This window comes from Lotus japonicus, chromosome 6 (assembly GCF_012489685.1).
Source record: "Lotus japonicus ecotype B-129 chromosome 6, LjGifu_v1.2".
Taxonomy (NCBI): domain Eukaryota; kingdom Viridiplantae; phylum Streptophyta; class Magnoliopsida; order Fabales; family Fabaceae; genus Lotus; species Lotus japonicus.
In genome coordinates this window covers 3,934,622-3,951,673 of record NC_080046.1, presented here as the reverse complement: position 1 = coordinate 3,951,673, position 17,052 = coordinate 3,934,622, and the positions used below count along the sequence as shown (strand labels likewise).

The 17,052-nt window shown below is 37.5% G+C and overlaps 1 protein-coding gene across 4 annotated transcripts; it reads left to right on the top strand.

Annotated features, from left to right (window-relative positions):
- The first annotated feature begins 1,149 nt into the window (after positions 1-1,149).
- LOC130722560 (uncharacterized) lies at positions 1,150-16,370 on the top strand. Of its 4 annotated transcripts, none has more exons than XR_009014014.1 (10): positions 1,150-1,570; positions 3,545-3,612; positions 4,053-4,123; positions 4,264-4,539; positions 5,890-6,053; positions 6,140-6,195; positions 6,491-6,543; positions 6,683-6,748; positions 8,527-8,624; positions 11,041-11,061. XR_009014014.1 is itself a non-coding variant. In XM_057573318.1 (10 exons), the coding sequence occupies exons 1-10, from the start codon at positions 1,314-1,316 to the stop codon at positions 16,210-16,212; spliced, it is 1,275 nt and encodes a 424-aa protein (XP_057429301.1). In that variant the 5' UTR covers positions 1,150-1,313; the 3' UTR covers positions 16,213-16,370. The 4 variants fall into 4 exon arrangements, 3 of the variants coding, with proteins under 3 accessions (XP_057429301.1, XP_057429303.1, XP_057429302.1); XM_057573318.1 differs by lacking the exon at positions 11,041-11,061 and adding an exon at positions 16,099-16,370 and having other exon boundaries at positions 6,631-6,748; XM_057573320.1 differs by having other exon boundaries at positions 1,151-1,570; positions 6,631-6,748; positions 11,041-11,533.
- The last annotated feature ends 682 nt before the right edge of the window (positions 16,371-17,052 follow it).

Here is a 17,052-nt window from a genome sequence, read left to right as displayed (position 1 = left end):
ATTATTCTTTTAAGATAGCTGTCATGTAGGGGTGTTCATAACCGAACCAATCCAAACAAAACCGAAAAACCGATCCAAAAAAACCGAAATCCAATCAAACAAAAAACCGAACGGATTGAAAATTGAAAAAAACGAAATTATTTATTGGATCGGATCAGATTTCGGATTTGATTTTCAAAACCGAACCAATCCAATCCAAACCGAACATTCACAAATATGTATACTTTTAGTTATACATATATCATACCATTTACACTTACATAGTACATATTTATAGTTTAATATTTATTGTATCACACATGCTTATTTATAAAATTACGTTTTAATAAATAAAGTTCAAGTAATTATTTGAACTATATACATGCATCAAAGTTAACAATTATAATCATAATTTATAAACATATTGACTATGTTATAATTTATGAATGTTATAAATTATGTGTCGTTGTATTTATCATATATTATATATTTCTAAGATTTATACACCACAATTTCAAAGTATAAGAAAATGAAACAAAAATCGAACAATCCAAACCAATCCAAACTGCTATAGATTGGATCAGATTGGTTCGGATTTGAATTTAGTAAAAAATCCATTGGATTACAAAATAATAAAACCGATGAGATCGGATCGGATGATTTTTCTCCTCAAAACCGATCCAATCCAATCCGCGAACACCCCTACTCTCATGTGCATGTTTGATTCCACAACAACAGAAACAATAAAAAAAAAATCACTGTGTAAGTTTTGTCTTTTTATACAATAAATAAAAAAAAATAGAACATTTGAGATAGATGGCGAGCTCCGGTAATACTCCCTCCGTTCCTTATTATAAGTCACATTTTTTGAAAAAAATTTGTTCCTAAATATAAGTCACTTTCTAATATCTAGGAAGCATTAAATAATTTTTTCCAAATTCACCCTCATATTTAATATGAAAGAGATGATGAACTTTTGATATATTAACTTGGAGAGAGAAAATTATAGAAAAGTAAATAAGGGTAGTCTAGGAAAGCTAATCATTTCCTTTACAAATTTATTATTACTAACTACTTTTCTTACTTTTCTTAATCTAAGAGAATTAAATTTTTGTGACTTATAAATAGGAACAGAGGGAGTAATTAATTTAAGCACGTTCCGATTATTGATTATTGTGATGGAAGTGTAAAAGGTTGACTGAAAATCACTTCCCTGGCCAATGAAAGACCTCACCGGAGCGTGTTACTGTTGTATGATTGCTACTCCTCAACTTCCATCACGTTCTTCGCATCATCGCTCTCTTCATCTTCAACCTCCATCCATCGATTAATTCATGGTCCCCTGCGACTCCAGCTTCGTGCTCCGACCACCACCCAATCTCCTTCACAACCCGACCCGGTCAACACTCTTCACCTGCTTCGATCATCGTCGACGGCCCGCTCAGCCTCTCCCTTCGTTCAGAATATGCCGCCGCGATTGCTTCTTCCCGAACCCCCGCCTCAATCGCGGCGGCGAAGTCCTGTTTGACTCCGCCGTGGCCAGCTCCATTCCGCCGCACCTTGTTATTATGGTTAATGGTATCATTGGCAGGTAACATTCTACATGCTATATGCTTGCACTTTATTCTTTCAAATTTACCTTAAGAGTAGATGAATCCTAACATTTAAGGTACCAAAATTGAATTACTGGTAAAATGAGTTGATTATCATGAGCTATTAATATTTAGTTTTCTACATCTAGTCTTTGTGTTTAGTACCAGAATTCCATTTTTTCTGCACTTTCTATGTGTTATGGATTTTGCAACTAGTGTGAAACTTCAAAGAAAATTTCCTAACATCTTTTTAGAACACAATCTTTTGATTTGATAAATGGACAAGTTAAACATGGATATTTAGAAACCTGAACTTAAGACTCTTAATCCTGAACATAATTTAAGTATTTAACAATGTTACATCAAGTTGGTATGAATGAACACACTTGTATAATATAGATTTAAAACTACTTAAAGGACTCTTATACCCTATTGTTACCATGATCTGGTTAACACTTAACACTGAGAATAACATGGAGAATTTCTGATATTGATTTTTGTTTTATTTTGCGGTTTCAGGCAGCTATATACATATATATTAGTACAAAGAGACAATCAAGGGCTCTATTTTAGGAAGCACACTACCTAAGGCTAATATTGCTTTACCCTTTTAAAACAGGGAATATAATTTGATTCTACTAAATCATTATTTCACAATCTCATTAACGTATAGCATAACATTTATAAGCATGCGTCAAATTACGTGTGATTGCATATATGGAAAACCTAGATTATTCATCACTTCCTATTCTGGGTTATCTGTGTAATCTATCACCATGCATAATATCATACATTACAAAACCCTATAATTTAGGTCCATTGTATGTTAATCATTGTTCAGCATTATGCACTCAATGTCACCGATAATGATGACTTCACGGTATTCTTTCATCAAACTTCCCATTCATACAATAATTACAAATTGGAAACGCAAGGCTAGTTATCAACTTAATTTGATCACAATATGCAACTTATCCCATTTTAACTGCTCAAACAGTGCAGTTGATGGTTTGGCTCTAAGAGGGATGAGGTAAAGCCTATTATGCGATTCTTATAGCTCATTTAATCACCAAAACATAGTATGGGGGTTCCTTTTCCATGACACCTCCACTACCAGCGCACCATTGCTGAATGGAACATGGCATTCTGTCAGACCTAGTGCTGCTGCACTAGGTCCTTGGTGCACTAGCGCTGGTTGGAGAGCTAGAACTTGGCTTTCTGTCTTGGCTAGCGTTGGTGTGCCAGCCCGGGAGCGCTCCAATACTGCACCAAATGAAATCAATCTTACTTTTACACATTGAAACATAGTGAAGAATGAATGAACATTGAAAATCCACCATTCACACATACGAAAATCAAGAAACCAAGGATTTGCATCTCTCTCATGGATTAGAACCCTAAATCTACAAACCTTAAGTTATCACATATCACCGGCCAGTGTTCCCACCAAACGATGAAGATTTTCAAAGATTAGGGTTCTCTAGTATCACCTTAGAACCTCTTCTGCAAGAGGCTACTCGATTCCTAAGCCATTCCTTCGGATTCCCCCATTGAGCTTTAATATTGCCTCCCCGTTCACTTCCCTTCTTCTCCTTCCATGGAGCTCGAAAGTCTCCTCATGGTTCCCTATTGAGGTCCTTGAGGTGGCTCTTCCATGGTGGCCCCATCTCTCATCATCTCCCTCTCCTTCTTCCCCCTATTTTGAGATTCCATCTTGTTCTTTCTACCTTGCCAACCTCCTTATAGCCTCGTTCTTTGTATTGAGGACGTGATAACCTTTTTAAAAATTATGATTACCTAGGCCTGGAATTCAGGAATTTACAGATCTTGTCTATATATTAGTTGGGTAAATCGATATAAGTACATATCCAGCATTATTTCATTTGTTTCTTGTGCTTGGAAGTTAATTAGATTATTTGTAATAGATTATGTGTTGAGTAGCTACTGTCATAGTAATGTACTTGGTATTTCAGTGCTGCTGATTGGAGATATGCTGCACAGGAGTTTGTGAAGAAGCTTCCAGATGAAGTTATTGTGCACCGTAAGCGTTCCCACTTTGTTTCAAAAAATTAGCCTCTCCATTTTACCGTGCATCTGAAGATTGTTGATAACTTAGTGGAATTTTAAATGAATCACATCACTGCTTTGTTACTTTTCTTGTTAAGTTTGTGATCTATGTGTAGGTTGTGGGATGATATTTTTGAGATCATAATTTTGTTTGTTGTTCAGAAAAGTTCTTTCCATCTTTCTCTGTCACGTAAAACATCTTATACATACAAAATAGTGACTGATCTTAGAAACTTATCAAGAAACTTAATCTTTTCTTGTTTTATTTGTCGAAAATTAAATCAACTATTTTGATATTCTTCTGATTCTTGCCCTGTCATTGCTAACTGCTCCAATTTTGTTGACTTTCATTATCTTTTTCATTGTTTATAAAGAAAATATTTTATTGCATTTTTCTTCATAATTTGTGGACAGGCAGTGAATGCAATTCCTCAAGATTGACTTTTGATGGTGTTGATACAATGGGTGAGAGGCTAGCTGAAGAGGTATTTTGGTAATAATATTATGGATTTTTTTCTCTGTACATCTTAATTTCTTATATGTTAAACTTTCTTTTACCGTGTTGGTTGGTTTTGCAATGACTCATTTACATCTAAACCTCAAGTTTTACTTCATATTTATGTAGGTTCTTTCTGTTGTTAGACGTTGGCCAGAGGTGCAGAAGATATCCTTTGTGGCACATTCTCTGGGAGGCTTGGTGGCAAGATATGCAATTGGGAGACTTTATAATTATTCTTCAAAATTGAAACCTGTAGATACCAGCAGAAACTGCATCAGTGAAGAGAATACAGAATATTCAAAACATCTTCAACAGAGTTATGGAGCTAATATTGCTGGTTTAGAGCCAATGAACTTTATAACATTTGCGACACCACATCTTGGCTCAAGAGGAAATAAACAGGTAGCTTAAGTATGCCACAAACTGTTTTTAGGCATTTCATTTTTGTTTGTGGAAAAGTGAATACGGACGCCATTTTAGTTTAAACTTCAAACTCACTACACTTCCTGAAATCTTTAGGTTAGGTTTAGTTCATTTTTGAAAATCAATTCACTAGACTTTCTGAAAATGCACAAAAAGAAGATGCATTCAAATAGTAGTATGAGAAAGAAAGGGTCTTCGTATTTTGTTGCAACTGCGTTTTGCCTTTTTCTTTTCAATGTGACTCAATTTCTACCTAAGAACATACAATAACCTGCATAGTCTGCATCTGTGGTCAAACTTCCACCCTTGCTAAATAGCAGTCCGCTTCCTAGTTTATCTTTGAGATACTGCAAAATTTGATCTACAGCTTTCACATGTCTTATTCGCACCATTGCAATAGAACTGGACATGATGCAACTATATGTTATCGTCGCTTCTCTATGTGGTTGTCCAACACTGATGTCAGATTGGAAGAGTTAAAATTTTGTGAGATTGGGATTATTAGACTAACTGAAATAACAGAATAGAGAGAGAGAGAGAGAGAGAGGAGAAACAGAAACTGAATTATCAGAATTATATTTCAGTAAATGATAATTAATACAGAGAGATATTTATAGAAGCTCTATGAGCTGTGTTACAAGATATTACCAGCTAACTAATAGCTACTCTTGTATATGGTAACATTGAGTTATCATATACTCTAATAGGAAGTATGGAGGTGATGTGTGACAATCAGGAAGCTCTCCACATTGCATCCACTTAGTCATCCATGAATGAACCAGACAGAGAGATTGACTGTCATTTCATTTGTGAGAATATTGCTCTTAGGAAAATTAGCACATCCTCTGTAGGATGTATGCTCTAACTTGAGGGTAAGTATAAAAAAATTCGGGAGAATATCATCTATTTAGGAGCTGTGTATATCCTAATTCTATTTGTATAGTTGCCATTATTACTCAATTTCCTTATTTAGTTTCCTATTCGTAGTGGTTGTAAATTTTCCTATTATTTGTGGTTGTATATCTTGTTTATATAATTGATTATCTTGTGGCATTTTATTTAGCAATTCAATAAATGATTTCTCCATCTCAAGAGAGAGTAGACTCAGTAGAGAGTAGAAACCTTTAACAGAATCACCATTATGACATACTTGTATGCATAAAATATTGAGTTGGATCATACTATTTTGTGAACTGTAGCTGCAGCGAATCACCATTTTCCTGTGATATTTTATTAGTATATTCTAATTGACTCTACATTGGACATCGAAGTAAATACTTTGGAGTTACAATAGTATCTCTTATTGCTTTTTTCCTTGGGTTCTTGTAGCTTCCATTTCTTTGTGGTCTTCCTTTCCTTGAGAGTAGAGCATCCAAAACGGCACATTTAATTGCAGGGAGATCTGGGAAGCATCTCTTCCTCATGGATAATGATGATGGAAAGCCGCCTCTACTCCTGCAAATGGTTGATGACTCGGACGATTTAAAATTTATGTAAGTATTAATGCATCAGTGAAGTTCATCAGATGCTTATATTCATTTCTGTATTATTTCCAATCTAACTGTTTGTGGTGGTGTAGGTCAGCTTTACGTGCATTTAAGCGTCGGGTGGCATATGCAAATGCAAATTATGATCGTATCCTCTTTCTAATTTAGGTATTAAGTAGATTCATCTTCGATGTTTATTAAATTTTCGATATCACAGAAGCCCGGGCCTTATGAATCTACTCTAGAGTCAACCACATATGCCAAAGTAAGCAAATGCAGTTTGTCTGTGTATTATAGAGTTTGTAAACAGCTAGTCTCCAATCTTGCCGTGGCTAGTATATTAGTAATTTTCCTGAAAGAATAATATAGTACAATGGTGCAGATCAAACTTTAAGATAGAGAAATACTTTTTACGTTTTGATATTTCTTGACTCAGTTTGAAGATATGGTTGGGTGGCGTACCTCATCAATTCGTCGTCAACATGAACTTCCGAAGGTATAGAGTATATAATTTCTTATAGTAGTCTACTTTAATGTTATACCTGGCTTTCAGGACTAAATTATGTTTCTTCTTTTGTGCTAGTCCAATCTTCCTGTAATTGATGAGAAATACCCACACATTGTTTGTATTGAAGGGGAGAATGATGATGACATTGGCAATAAAGCATCTATTTACGGAGGCCAAACAATTGACTTAGAAGGTTCTTTCCATATTTTTAAAAGGCGCTTATGAATTTCGTAATATGCTGTTGATTTATACTGTCTGTACTGCTGATGCTTATGCAAAATGATGCTGTACTGTATGCTTAGGAAGATGAGTACTGTCATCTCAAGTTTTATGTTAAGCATTGACATGTGTTATTCTGATTGATAACTAGTAGTGGTGCCTAGTTCAAGTCTTCAAGAATATTCAGATTAAATTAGAGAAAAAAGTAAAAGAGCAATCTTCTATCCTTTGTTTTGGATTTTCTATATGTTTATAATATTTTACAGATCATATCATAAGTCTAAAAAATGTCCAAAGCATTTAACAATTATGTTCTTTACTTTTTTTATTTATATTTTTGTTTTTTGTCATTACCCAATGGCAATATCTTAATCTAGCATTCCCCTAAAAATTGAATGAGTGTTATATGTTAAACCTCGTTATGGTACTTGGGAGTTAGTTAATAAATTTATGTGTAAATATCTTAGCAGGCCTCGATTAGACTAGGGGACTTGGACCTAATTTAGTTAATAATTATAATTGCCTCACCATTAGTTATTACATATGAATAGATAAGTTGTTAGTAGTGTAGAGTAGTTCTTCACAGGAAAGGAAGATTAAAAGGAGAGCTACAAGACTCTCAAATATCTTGGAGCATGTAATCTATTGTACGTTCATCCTTTTCCAATCTCAAATAGGGTAGATCTTGGAAAAGGGAGAAAACTAATCTTATTACTTGATTCAATGAACAATAAGTGACTACAGTATATAGACTTTAACAAATCCAATTAAAGAAACGATTACATTTATTAAGGGAAAGCTGTACAAATAAGAAATTAACCAGTTACAAAGAAGTAAATAAGGTAATAATTTCTCACAACAATCTCCCTCAAGTTGGTGAGTAGATATCTATATTCCCAGCTTGCAAGTGAGACATTGAAACTGCTCTGTGGAAGTCCCTTGGTAAACATAACTGCTAATTGAAGTACTGAAGGGATGTTTTTGTGGTTATAACTTATAAGACTACCATCTACTTTCTCCTTAGTCAAGAGTCATTCTATCTCGACTTGCTTTGTTCTATCTATCACAATGATCCTGGCTATTGGTAATGCAGCTTGTTCATCTTCTTAGACAAGACGTTGAGTCAATTAGGGTTTCTCTTTCAGGCCCATAGGATGTGAGCTTTGATACGAACTGGAGAACTAATTTCTGAATTGCTTGAGAGATTTACTTTCATCCCTTTGATTTAAATAAATACTATTATTTTGGGATCAGATCAACTATTTCCAGCAGAAAATAAGCAGTAAAACCTGATTATACAAGGAAACAAAAGAAACTTGTAAATATGGAGATAAGGTAATTAGGAAATCAGAAAAATTTGCAATCTCAGTAGGGTGAAAGCACATGAGTAGTTCTAGATTTAACATATCCCGTCACGCAAGAGTACTTAGAGCTTGAAATGTGGACAGTGCATGAAGGGGCATGTTAGAAGAACAGTGTAGAAAGGATTGAACTCAGGACCGCTTGGTCATTGAACCTTAGATTACATGTTATGCACTAACTATTTCTAAATATTAAGCTAGTGGGTGAAAGCACATAAATGGTTTTATATTTAACAATAACTACACTAGGCGAAATAATAATTTAACCTGGTACTTGCAGCTCTTTTATGTCTTACCTAAGGATATCTTGAATTTGGTAGTTATTTCTTTTGATTCATAGACTACTATCAGATTCCAATATTAATAAGCTTTTAATTCTTCTTCCATGCAGAGGAGATGATAAGGGGGCTTACTCAGGTACCTTGGGAGCGTGTGGATGTTAGCTTTCATAAAAGTACACAGCGCTACATTGCTCATAGTACAATTCAGGTAAAATTGAATCTGCTTTCTTGCAAAATTTGTGATATTTCCTTTTGATGCGGTATTTTCAACTGCTTTCTTTATTCTATCTATGTGTGTACTTAAATATAGATGGAAACGCATGATACAAAATCTTATTTGAGCAGAATGTACTTATACATTATTGATAGTAATTATTAAGTAAGAAGAGAAACGGGAGACATGTGATGGAATCCATGTGCCTAGACAACATAAAAGAAGTATACTAAATAGATTTGAAGTAAGAAATATGAAGATTTGCAGATACCCTAGTTATTGTAAGCATAAGATCTTTCTAACACTCCTTTGAGCTTAGACCTCTAAGATACTTAATAAGGTTTCTAGTTGGTCACTTGTGTTGGCAAAGTGAGTAGTGATGTCTCTAGATAATATCTTCTCTCTAATAAATGATAATCTATCACATGTGTTTGTCCCTGGCATGGAGCACCATATTCTAGGTAATATACTGAGCAGCTTGATATCACTGATGAATTTGTTTTGCATAACCTCCCCAAATTCCACTTCCTAAATTAAATGTCAGCCAAATGAGCTCACAAGCAGTTAATGCTATGGCTTGGGATTTTTCTTCAGCACTTTACTTTGTCAAGAAATCAGGTAACATTTGAAATCCCCAATAAATAATTAAATACACAAAATCGCAGCAGTGGATCTCCTATTAGTAGGAGAATCATCCAAATTAGCATTTGAAATATCTAACATTACGAGTATGAGATTGTCTTCATCGATAAGATCATTTCATGGAGCTCCTTTTCCTAATGTTCCCCGGTGAATTTAAAAACTAACTCTCCATACCAAATACAAAAGAGATGTATGGACAATCTCATACTAGTTTAGTTTCCCCTACTAATCTTCTGTATTTATCTGGATCCAGTAAAAGAAGTGAAAGAAAAGAATGATTTTATTCAAGAAAGAAAGAAGGTTTAGACCTAGACCCAATGCAGGTGAAGACTGAAGAAGACGGACTAAGTTAGAGAAATTCGAGAGGCTCTGCTTCTCTCCTAGTCCTTACTTCTGTTCCCAAAAATCCCTTAACTCCCTCTCTTATATAGTATGATGGTACAAACAGGCACCCTCAGAAGTACCTATAACAGTTAACTGACTCTATACAATTGGGCATGGTTAAGCCGAGGCCCACTCTTTTTTCCTACCATAGACACTTCTAATAATGGATCTGGTACCAATACCCCCCCTAAAAAAAGATTTCTCCTTATCGTGAAGGTGAAAATTTGGAAAAGCTGCTTGCAGTGAAGTCAATAACTCCCCTGTAATCCTGCTCACTTGATCAGCAACTCAGCCTCACCTACAACTTATACCGCAAGCCAAGAAGCTCACTGGGCTATACTTCTAGCTTGCATCTTGGAATTGCTCTCTTTAGGAGGCTGACATGAAAAACATGGTGCATCTAATGTGATTTGGTAATTGCAATCTGTATACCACTGCTCCAACTCTTTCAATCACCTTGTAGGGTCCATAAAACCCGGATGCCATCTTTTCATTTCTCTTCCTTGCTGAAAAATTGAATCCATATGGCTGAATATTTAGATAAACCCCATCATTCACAGTAACTCAATGTTAAAAAATTTAGCTAGATTTATGAGACATAGTTTTGTCATCTCTGACTCTGACAATGAAATAGGTCTAGGCTTGACTCATTTACAAATAAATTTTAGGGGTTGTGGAATGTTAAAAAAATAAAACTTCTAGGCTTCACTTATGGAGTTGGCTGCATCACACTACTGAGAAAATAGTGATCTCATTAATTCGTACCACTGATAATTATACTGGAAAGCATTGCATCCAAGTAACTTATTAAATTATCACGTCTTACTCAGATTTCAAATTTCTTCCAATTACAAAATAAGGAACACTTACAGTGAAGTCCAAAATGCTTCAACTAAAATCCAAATGCAACCAGCTGAGGTGATGAACACACTGCAAAATGACCTGATCTCTGGACTAAACCTGATGATCCTAAATAACTTTGGTAGGGGCCTATTGGACATTGCAGTCTAGCCAATCCCCTGTATAAAAGCTATATGCTAAAAATTGCACATGGAAGTTTGACCTTAAGCTTTAATGATGTCATGCCATTGATGTCTGTGTGAACCCTCATGACTTCTGCTTCAGCGACCTGTTAACATGGCAAAATAAGCATTTGGAACTTTCTGACTTCGATACGTCTGACTGATGTTTATATATTTGATGCACTGCATGCTTATATATTGGTTTGGATATTTTTTGTTGATGCAAGTTAGACCATTTTTCGGCTGTGCATATTGGATTTTCTTTTATAGAATTTTAACTTGGTCTTGCTTTGGTCTTCTCTCACGTATTTGTTCGGAGTGGAATCAGTTACAAGCTTTTAATCTTACGTGAACTCATGCAGTGTTATCAAATAGCGGACGCCGCTATAGCGTAGCGGATTTTTGGCTAATCGCGACGCCGCTATTGCCCACTATAGCGCGCTATTTGCCGCTAAATTGCGGCCGAAGTAGCGAAGTTTTGGCTCACCGCGATGGTCCGCGATCGCGATTTGACATCACTGCTCTCATTTCAAACTTCTTAAAAGACATTGGCCACAGCTGCAGTTTGACATTCCTTTGTTACTTTTTTTTGTGTTGCTTTGTCTTGTTTACAGGTGAAATCCTACTGGATGAATTCAGATGGCGCTGATGTGGTTTACCATATGATAGATAACTTCCATCTTTAGCCTTTTTTGCTAAGTTTGGTGTAAAAAAAATCAATGTTGTGAGCTATGGTAGTTTCTTCTAAACTTTCTTCTACTGAATGTCTTGCTTTGTATCGGATGAAGATGATCTGTTGTACAATATATGTGGCATGGAAGGTTGATAGGTCCATTGGAAAGTACCTATTTTGTACATGAAGACTGTTAATATTTAGTAACTTTGTTAGAACCCAGCCAAGAAGAAGATAGAAACTATGATATTGTGGAATATGAACCCTAATTCCCAAATAGGAATTAGAGAGAATGTACAAAGTTGCAGAGTATTTGAGAGGCTCTGCTCTCTCCCAAGTCCCAATTTCCTAAATGATCTCAAAAGATACCTAAACTCTTCTAGCAATCCCTTATTTATAGGTTATAAGCCTGCTAACACTAAGCCCACTAACAATAAGCCCACTCTAATTCTAGGTCTCTATCATCACTTCCCCCCTAAACATCCACCTTGTCCTCAAGGTGGGAAAAAAGAGAACAAAAAGACCAACAATTGTAAACAGTTGGGCCAGGCCCAATACAACACAAACCAAAAATAAACATCAAAACATAGTGCTTTTCTCTCCTCTTGGGCATGTTCCTTCTGTAGCGTTATGGGCTTTGGCCTTGTGGTCAAACTTTGACCCAATTCTGAAAAATCTAGCTGAGCCAGCCTTGCTCTGCTTCGTATGAACGCATGTGCGTGTGAAGACAACTGAAAAATCACACTCAACCAGCGATGATGGAAACTAGCGTCCACCGCCGTAACTGCAAAGTCCGGTGGCTTCGCCGGCGGCCGTAGAGCGGTTACCGGCTTGCGAATGAGCGAGCTTCCCTTCCTTTCCTCTGTGCGTTCTCCTAACTCTAGGCTACAGTATCTCACGACCGCTGTCTCAACCAAATCCGGTGGCTTAGCTAGAGGATGGTTGGCCACCAAGTCCGATCTGCAAGAATCGCCGAGGATGAAGCATGAACCGCCACCACTGCGATCTGGTGGCTTAGTCTCCAGTCGAATGGCAACCATCGAAGGGCAAAGAACAGAGGTATGAATGAAGACCTCCGTCCAGCAAAAGAACGTTTCCGGCGGTTACATTGAAGAACCTTCTTGTAACCGCTTGAAGAAGATGACCTCCTCTGTTACGTCCTCATGTTTCGACGTCAACGAGCAACCACTGAAATTGACCACGGCGACGGAGTGACATGACTAGGGGTGTCAAAGCGGGCAACCCGCCCCGCCCCGCACTCAACCCGCATAAAAGCGGGGTGGGGCGGGCTAGCCCGCATGAGGCGCGGGTTGGAAAAGTCTAGGCCGCCCCGCATAATGGAAGGTTTGCGGGCTCGCGGGCTAGCTCGTGTAAAAGAGAAAATCAATTTTTTACCTATAAAATGGTGGGTTTTGCCTTCAAATAATTGATTTTAGTCTATAAAATGATGATATTGGCCTAATATTAAGAGTCAAATTCCACTTCCTAATGATAATTAATATGAATGAATTATAAACACAAAAACTTGTCGCACAGTACGCCAATCTCTCACAATTAATTCCATCAATTCATCAAAGAAAAATCATCAATTGTTTTAACTTGGTTATTTTATTTTACCACAACTCCATGCTAATGTCTTCATGTCATTGCAGTACTCAGATCAAAACCAATTATCATTGTGAATATATGTGGTACTGGTTAAAATGTCATAGAAGTAATCAGATCAAATAATTAAGCCTCATATTTTAAGGAAAAACATTTTAACTATATATGTGGTACTGGTACTTAGCTTTAGGAAAATATATGTTCATCCGGATCAAACATTTGCTTTTTGCTTTTTGCTTTGAGGAGTTCTATTGTGACAAAACACAACACAACACATACCAAAGTGAGAAGCGCTGACATATAGATCTTGAGAAAATTGAGAGAAAAAAAATGGCAGTAGCAGCCCACATAATTATGTGGAGGAAAAAAATAGAAAAATGCGGGTTGACCCGCCCCGCTGCGGGTTGGCCCGCTATGTTTGCGAGGCGGGGTGAGGCGGGTTGCGTGGTTTGCGGACTCATTTTTCATGGCCCGCCCCGCCCCTTTTTTGCGGGCTTGCGGGTTGAGCCCGCGGGCCGTGTAAGACCCAGGATTTTAGAATTAAATAAATAAATAATTTCCAGCTCACGCATAGGATTCTGTGTAAGCGTGAGAGGAACTTGACTTTCGTTTGATGGTTGGATTAATATTATGAAGAAGAAAGTTCAGGAAATGACTAAGAATAGTACTATAGTCGATATAGTTATAGCACAAGTAGTATTCGCTTATCCCTAGGACGAGAGCGTCAGTAAACGACTAATTTGCACTTAAAGACACGATGGAAACTAATTCCAAAAATCTTCAGAGAAATGTTAGAACTCCTCTTATTCCTTTCCACGACAAGTGTTTCAACACGAAACCCTGGAATGTACGAATGATCGTTTTCGATTCTCGGAAGTTTGCCGAAACTGAATCCCTGATAGCTCAAGAACCTTAAAGTAAACTGTTGATGAAGACTTTTTCTATTCGGAGCTTCAAACGAAGATTCCACACACGTACACTCATTTCTTTCGATGTTTCCAATCTTTCTCCAGAAGGAAGTTTTGTCATCCGACATCAACTGCAAAAAGTAACTTTTCGGGTTAAATCGATTAACACCGTTAGTGAATCGTTTGCTTAAATTCCAAGAAACCTGTTTCGAGTTTTGAAATTTTGTCGCCGGATTCTATCTTATAATTCACAGAGGAATGTGCAGGAAAAATCGGAATCGCGAAATATTCATTTTCCCGCGTTTTCCATTTTCTATAAATAGCTTGAAAAATGAAAAAAAAAAAACAAAAACAAAAAAATCACCACCAACACACACACACAACCCGCGGCTTGGACAGGAGAAGGAGGAGGAGAGATTTTCGCCGATTCTTGCCTGATCGTCGCACAGTTCGTTGCTACGCGTAGGCCTCAAGGTACTGATGCTATTCCTTACTTCTGATCGTCAATTCTGTCGTTTTTCTCTGTCTTTCTGTGCTCAAAGTTTTGAGTTTTTTGTAAAACTGTCCAAATAACTCGATCTCTCTACCTAAACTTATTCCCTGCATGCCCAAGAGCATGTTTAGCGGATTACATTTCGCCGAATTGCCGCCGAGTTTCAATTCTGCTCAAAAAAACCCATTTTTGACCAAAGCTTCGCCCTTTAGACTTAAAACTCTCGACTGAGCTTAGCGTCAGTAGGATTAGTCGTCATAAACGTCGTTGGTATCGACCTCATCCAATTTATTTTTCGAAATTCTGATTTTGAGTTTCCGAGCTAAAAATCTTGACCAAAATACCCCTGTTCTAGTTTTCGATCCGATAATTTTTCTGAGAGTTTCCCTGGCCTAGATATCGCCTAAGAATACCTAGGAATTAAATTAGATCGAAGAAAAAGTTCGGAAACCCTATTTTTGAGAGTGGCCGAAGCCTATTTGTTAGGGTACCGTATCCAAAAATAATTTTTGGGTCTCTATGACCTGAGCTATAGCGTAGCTCTTTCGATTGTCGAAATTTTGGCTCTGGTTTCGTGTCATTCCGAGTTCTGTAGCTCGAGTTATGCTCGTTTTAGCGAACGAAGTCTTCGTTGTCCATTCGTGCCAAAAAGTGAACTCTGAAGGTTTAAAAGCCTTCTTTACGTTTTCGATTAGTATTATTAGATCGTGTTGCTTCTAGTGAGGCTTGTGTTGATGATTGTGTTTCCCTGCTTTAGGTTCACAACTTCCATGCACAACTTCTACTCACGAAGGTAAGGGTAACTCAGTTTTAGAGTGTCCTTGAGTCTTGCTTGCTTTTATCGCACTGCCTGCGTTTGAGATGAGGATGTTTATATTGATTGGCATTGGATTATGATTATTATGCTTGCAATGTTGTATGCTTGCTTATATTGACTGTTTCTGAGGCTTGTGCCAAATGTTTTCTGAAGGCTTCGGCCGAGTAAACTTATTGAGACGTGTGTCTCCGTTTTCTGAGAGGCTTCGGTCGTTTACTGGTTTCTGTCATTGAAATGAGTTGGTATGCAATTGAGTTGAGTTATGCTCGTTGATAATAGGAATAACATGTGGTTACTCTGAATTGATCATTTGCTGGGCATTGTTGTTGACTGACTTGGCATATAGGCTTTGGTTCTTAAGTGACAATGAGGTGGGTGTGGTCCCGCGTGATTGTCCCGTCTTTCGAGGCGTTATAAAGTGGCAATGAGGTGGGTGTGGTCCCGCGGGATTGTCCCATCTTTCGAGATGTTCTAAAGTGGCGATGAGGTGGGTGTGGTCCCACGCGATTGTCCCGTCCGTAGTGGCGCTAAGTGGCGATGAGGTGGGTGTGGTCCCGCGTGATTGTCCCGTCTTGTGAGACGTTATTGATCGATCCATTTTGGTAGCAGCATATAGTTGCATTATAGGGAACTAACACCTGACCCTATGTTGTTGGATTTTAGTTATTGGCTTATTGATATCTGATTTGATGTTATATTGTTGAGGTTATTATTATCTGAGTTAATCTATGTTAAGTTGTTGATATATGAGTTTAGTTATATTGCTGGTTTTGTTGATATCTGGATTAACTTAAGTTGCTAGTTTATTTACCATGCTAGGTAATTAAATTTGAATAGCATGATTTTCTCATTTCATATGTGGTAATGGCATGGAGTTAACCCTTTCTATTTGCTACTTGTTGTTTGGGCGCTTAACGCTATTAGGCGATGGAGATCCTTCCGCTGAAGCTTAGCTGCTCGAGTTGGAGATCGGGTTGTAGGCGGTGGAGTAGGGGTGTAAGAAGTAGCTTTGCTTCTCTTATTGTGGACTATGTTTGAGTCTCATTTTCTATTTGAGGACTCTGTTATTAAAGCCTTGCTTCCGCCACTGTTAAAGTGCGCATGATTATTCTGAACCTTACTTATGATATTGTAAACTATTATTACTGTATATCGGGAAACAGGTTATTTAAATAAAGTTATGATGTGTTTCCAACCCTATGGTATTTAGTTGTTTTTCAGAAGAAAAAAATTCCCTTGGATTTTAGGGATTGCAGAATAGTCCTTAGACTTTGTTAGGTTACTAATGTGACTCCTCAGTTGAGAAATTGGGGCATTACAGGCTGCACCCGCTTTGACACCCCTAGACATGACCATTGTTCGCTCTGCCGCCATTGCAAACTCCGAGTCTTCCTGCGATGCTTCCGTCTCGGAATTCTCTGGTGGTAGTATGTAGCTCGATCTCTGATGGCGCTAACAACACTGAATTCGCCTCTGTTTTGGCTTCAGTCAAATCTGTTCGTTCCTCCTCCCTGCCTTCTTGCGTTCTAGGGATTTCTTCCTCCCCTAAATCTTGATTTGATTCTGGCAGGTACAGATCTGCTTCTGGTTCGAATTCTCTCAACAATGCCATCACAAAATCCATCCATGTTGCCCTCTGATTTCTTCTTTTCCAGTCGTACCACCAAAACAGCGCATCACGCGCTAACGCCTTCTCTGCCTCTGAGAATTTCTTCTCTTCTGATATTCCCTTAGCCTCATAGTACTGCTCCACGATGATGATCCACCCCCAAGCCTCTCTTCCATCGAATCTGGGGAACATCTGGCTACCACAACACCTAGGTCGGTGCTCTAATACCATTGTTAGAACCCAGCCAAGAAGAAGATAGAAACTATGAC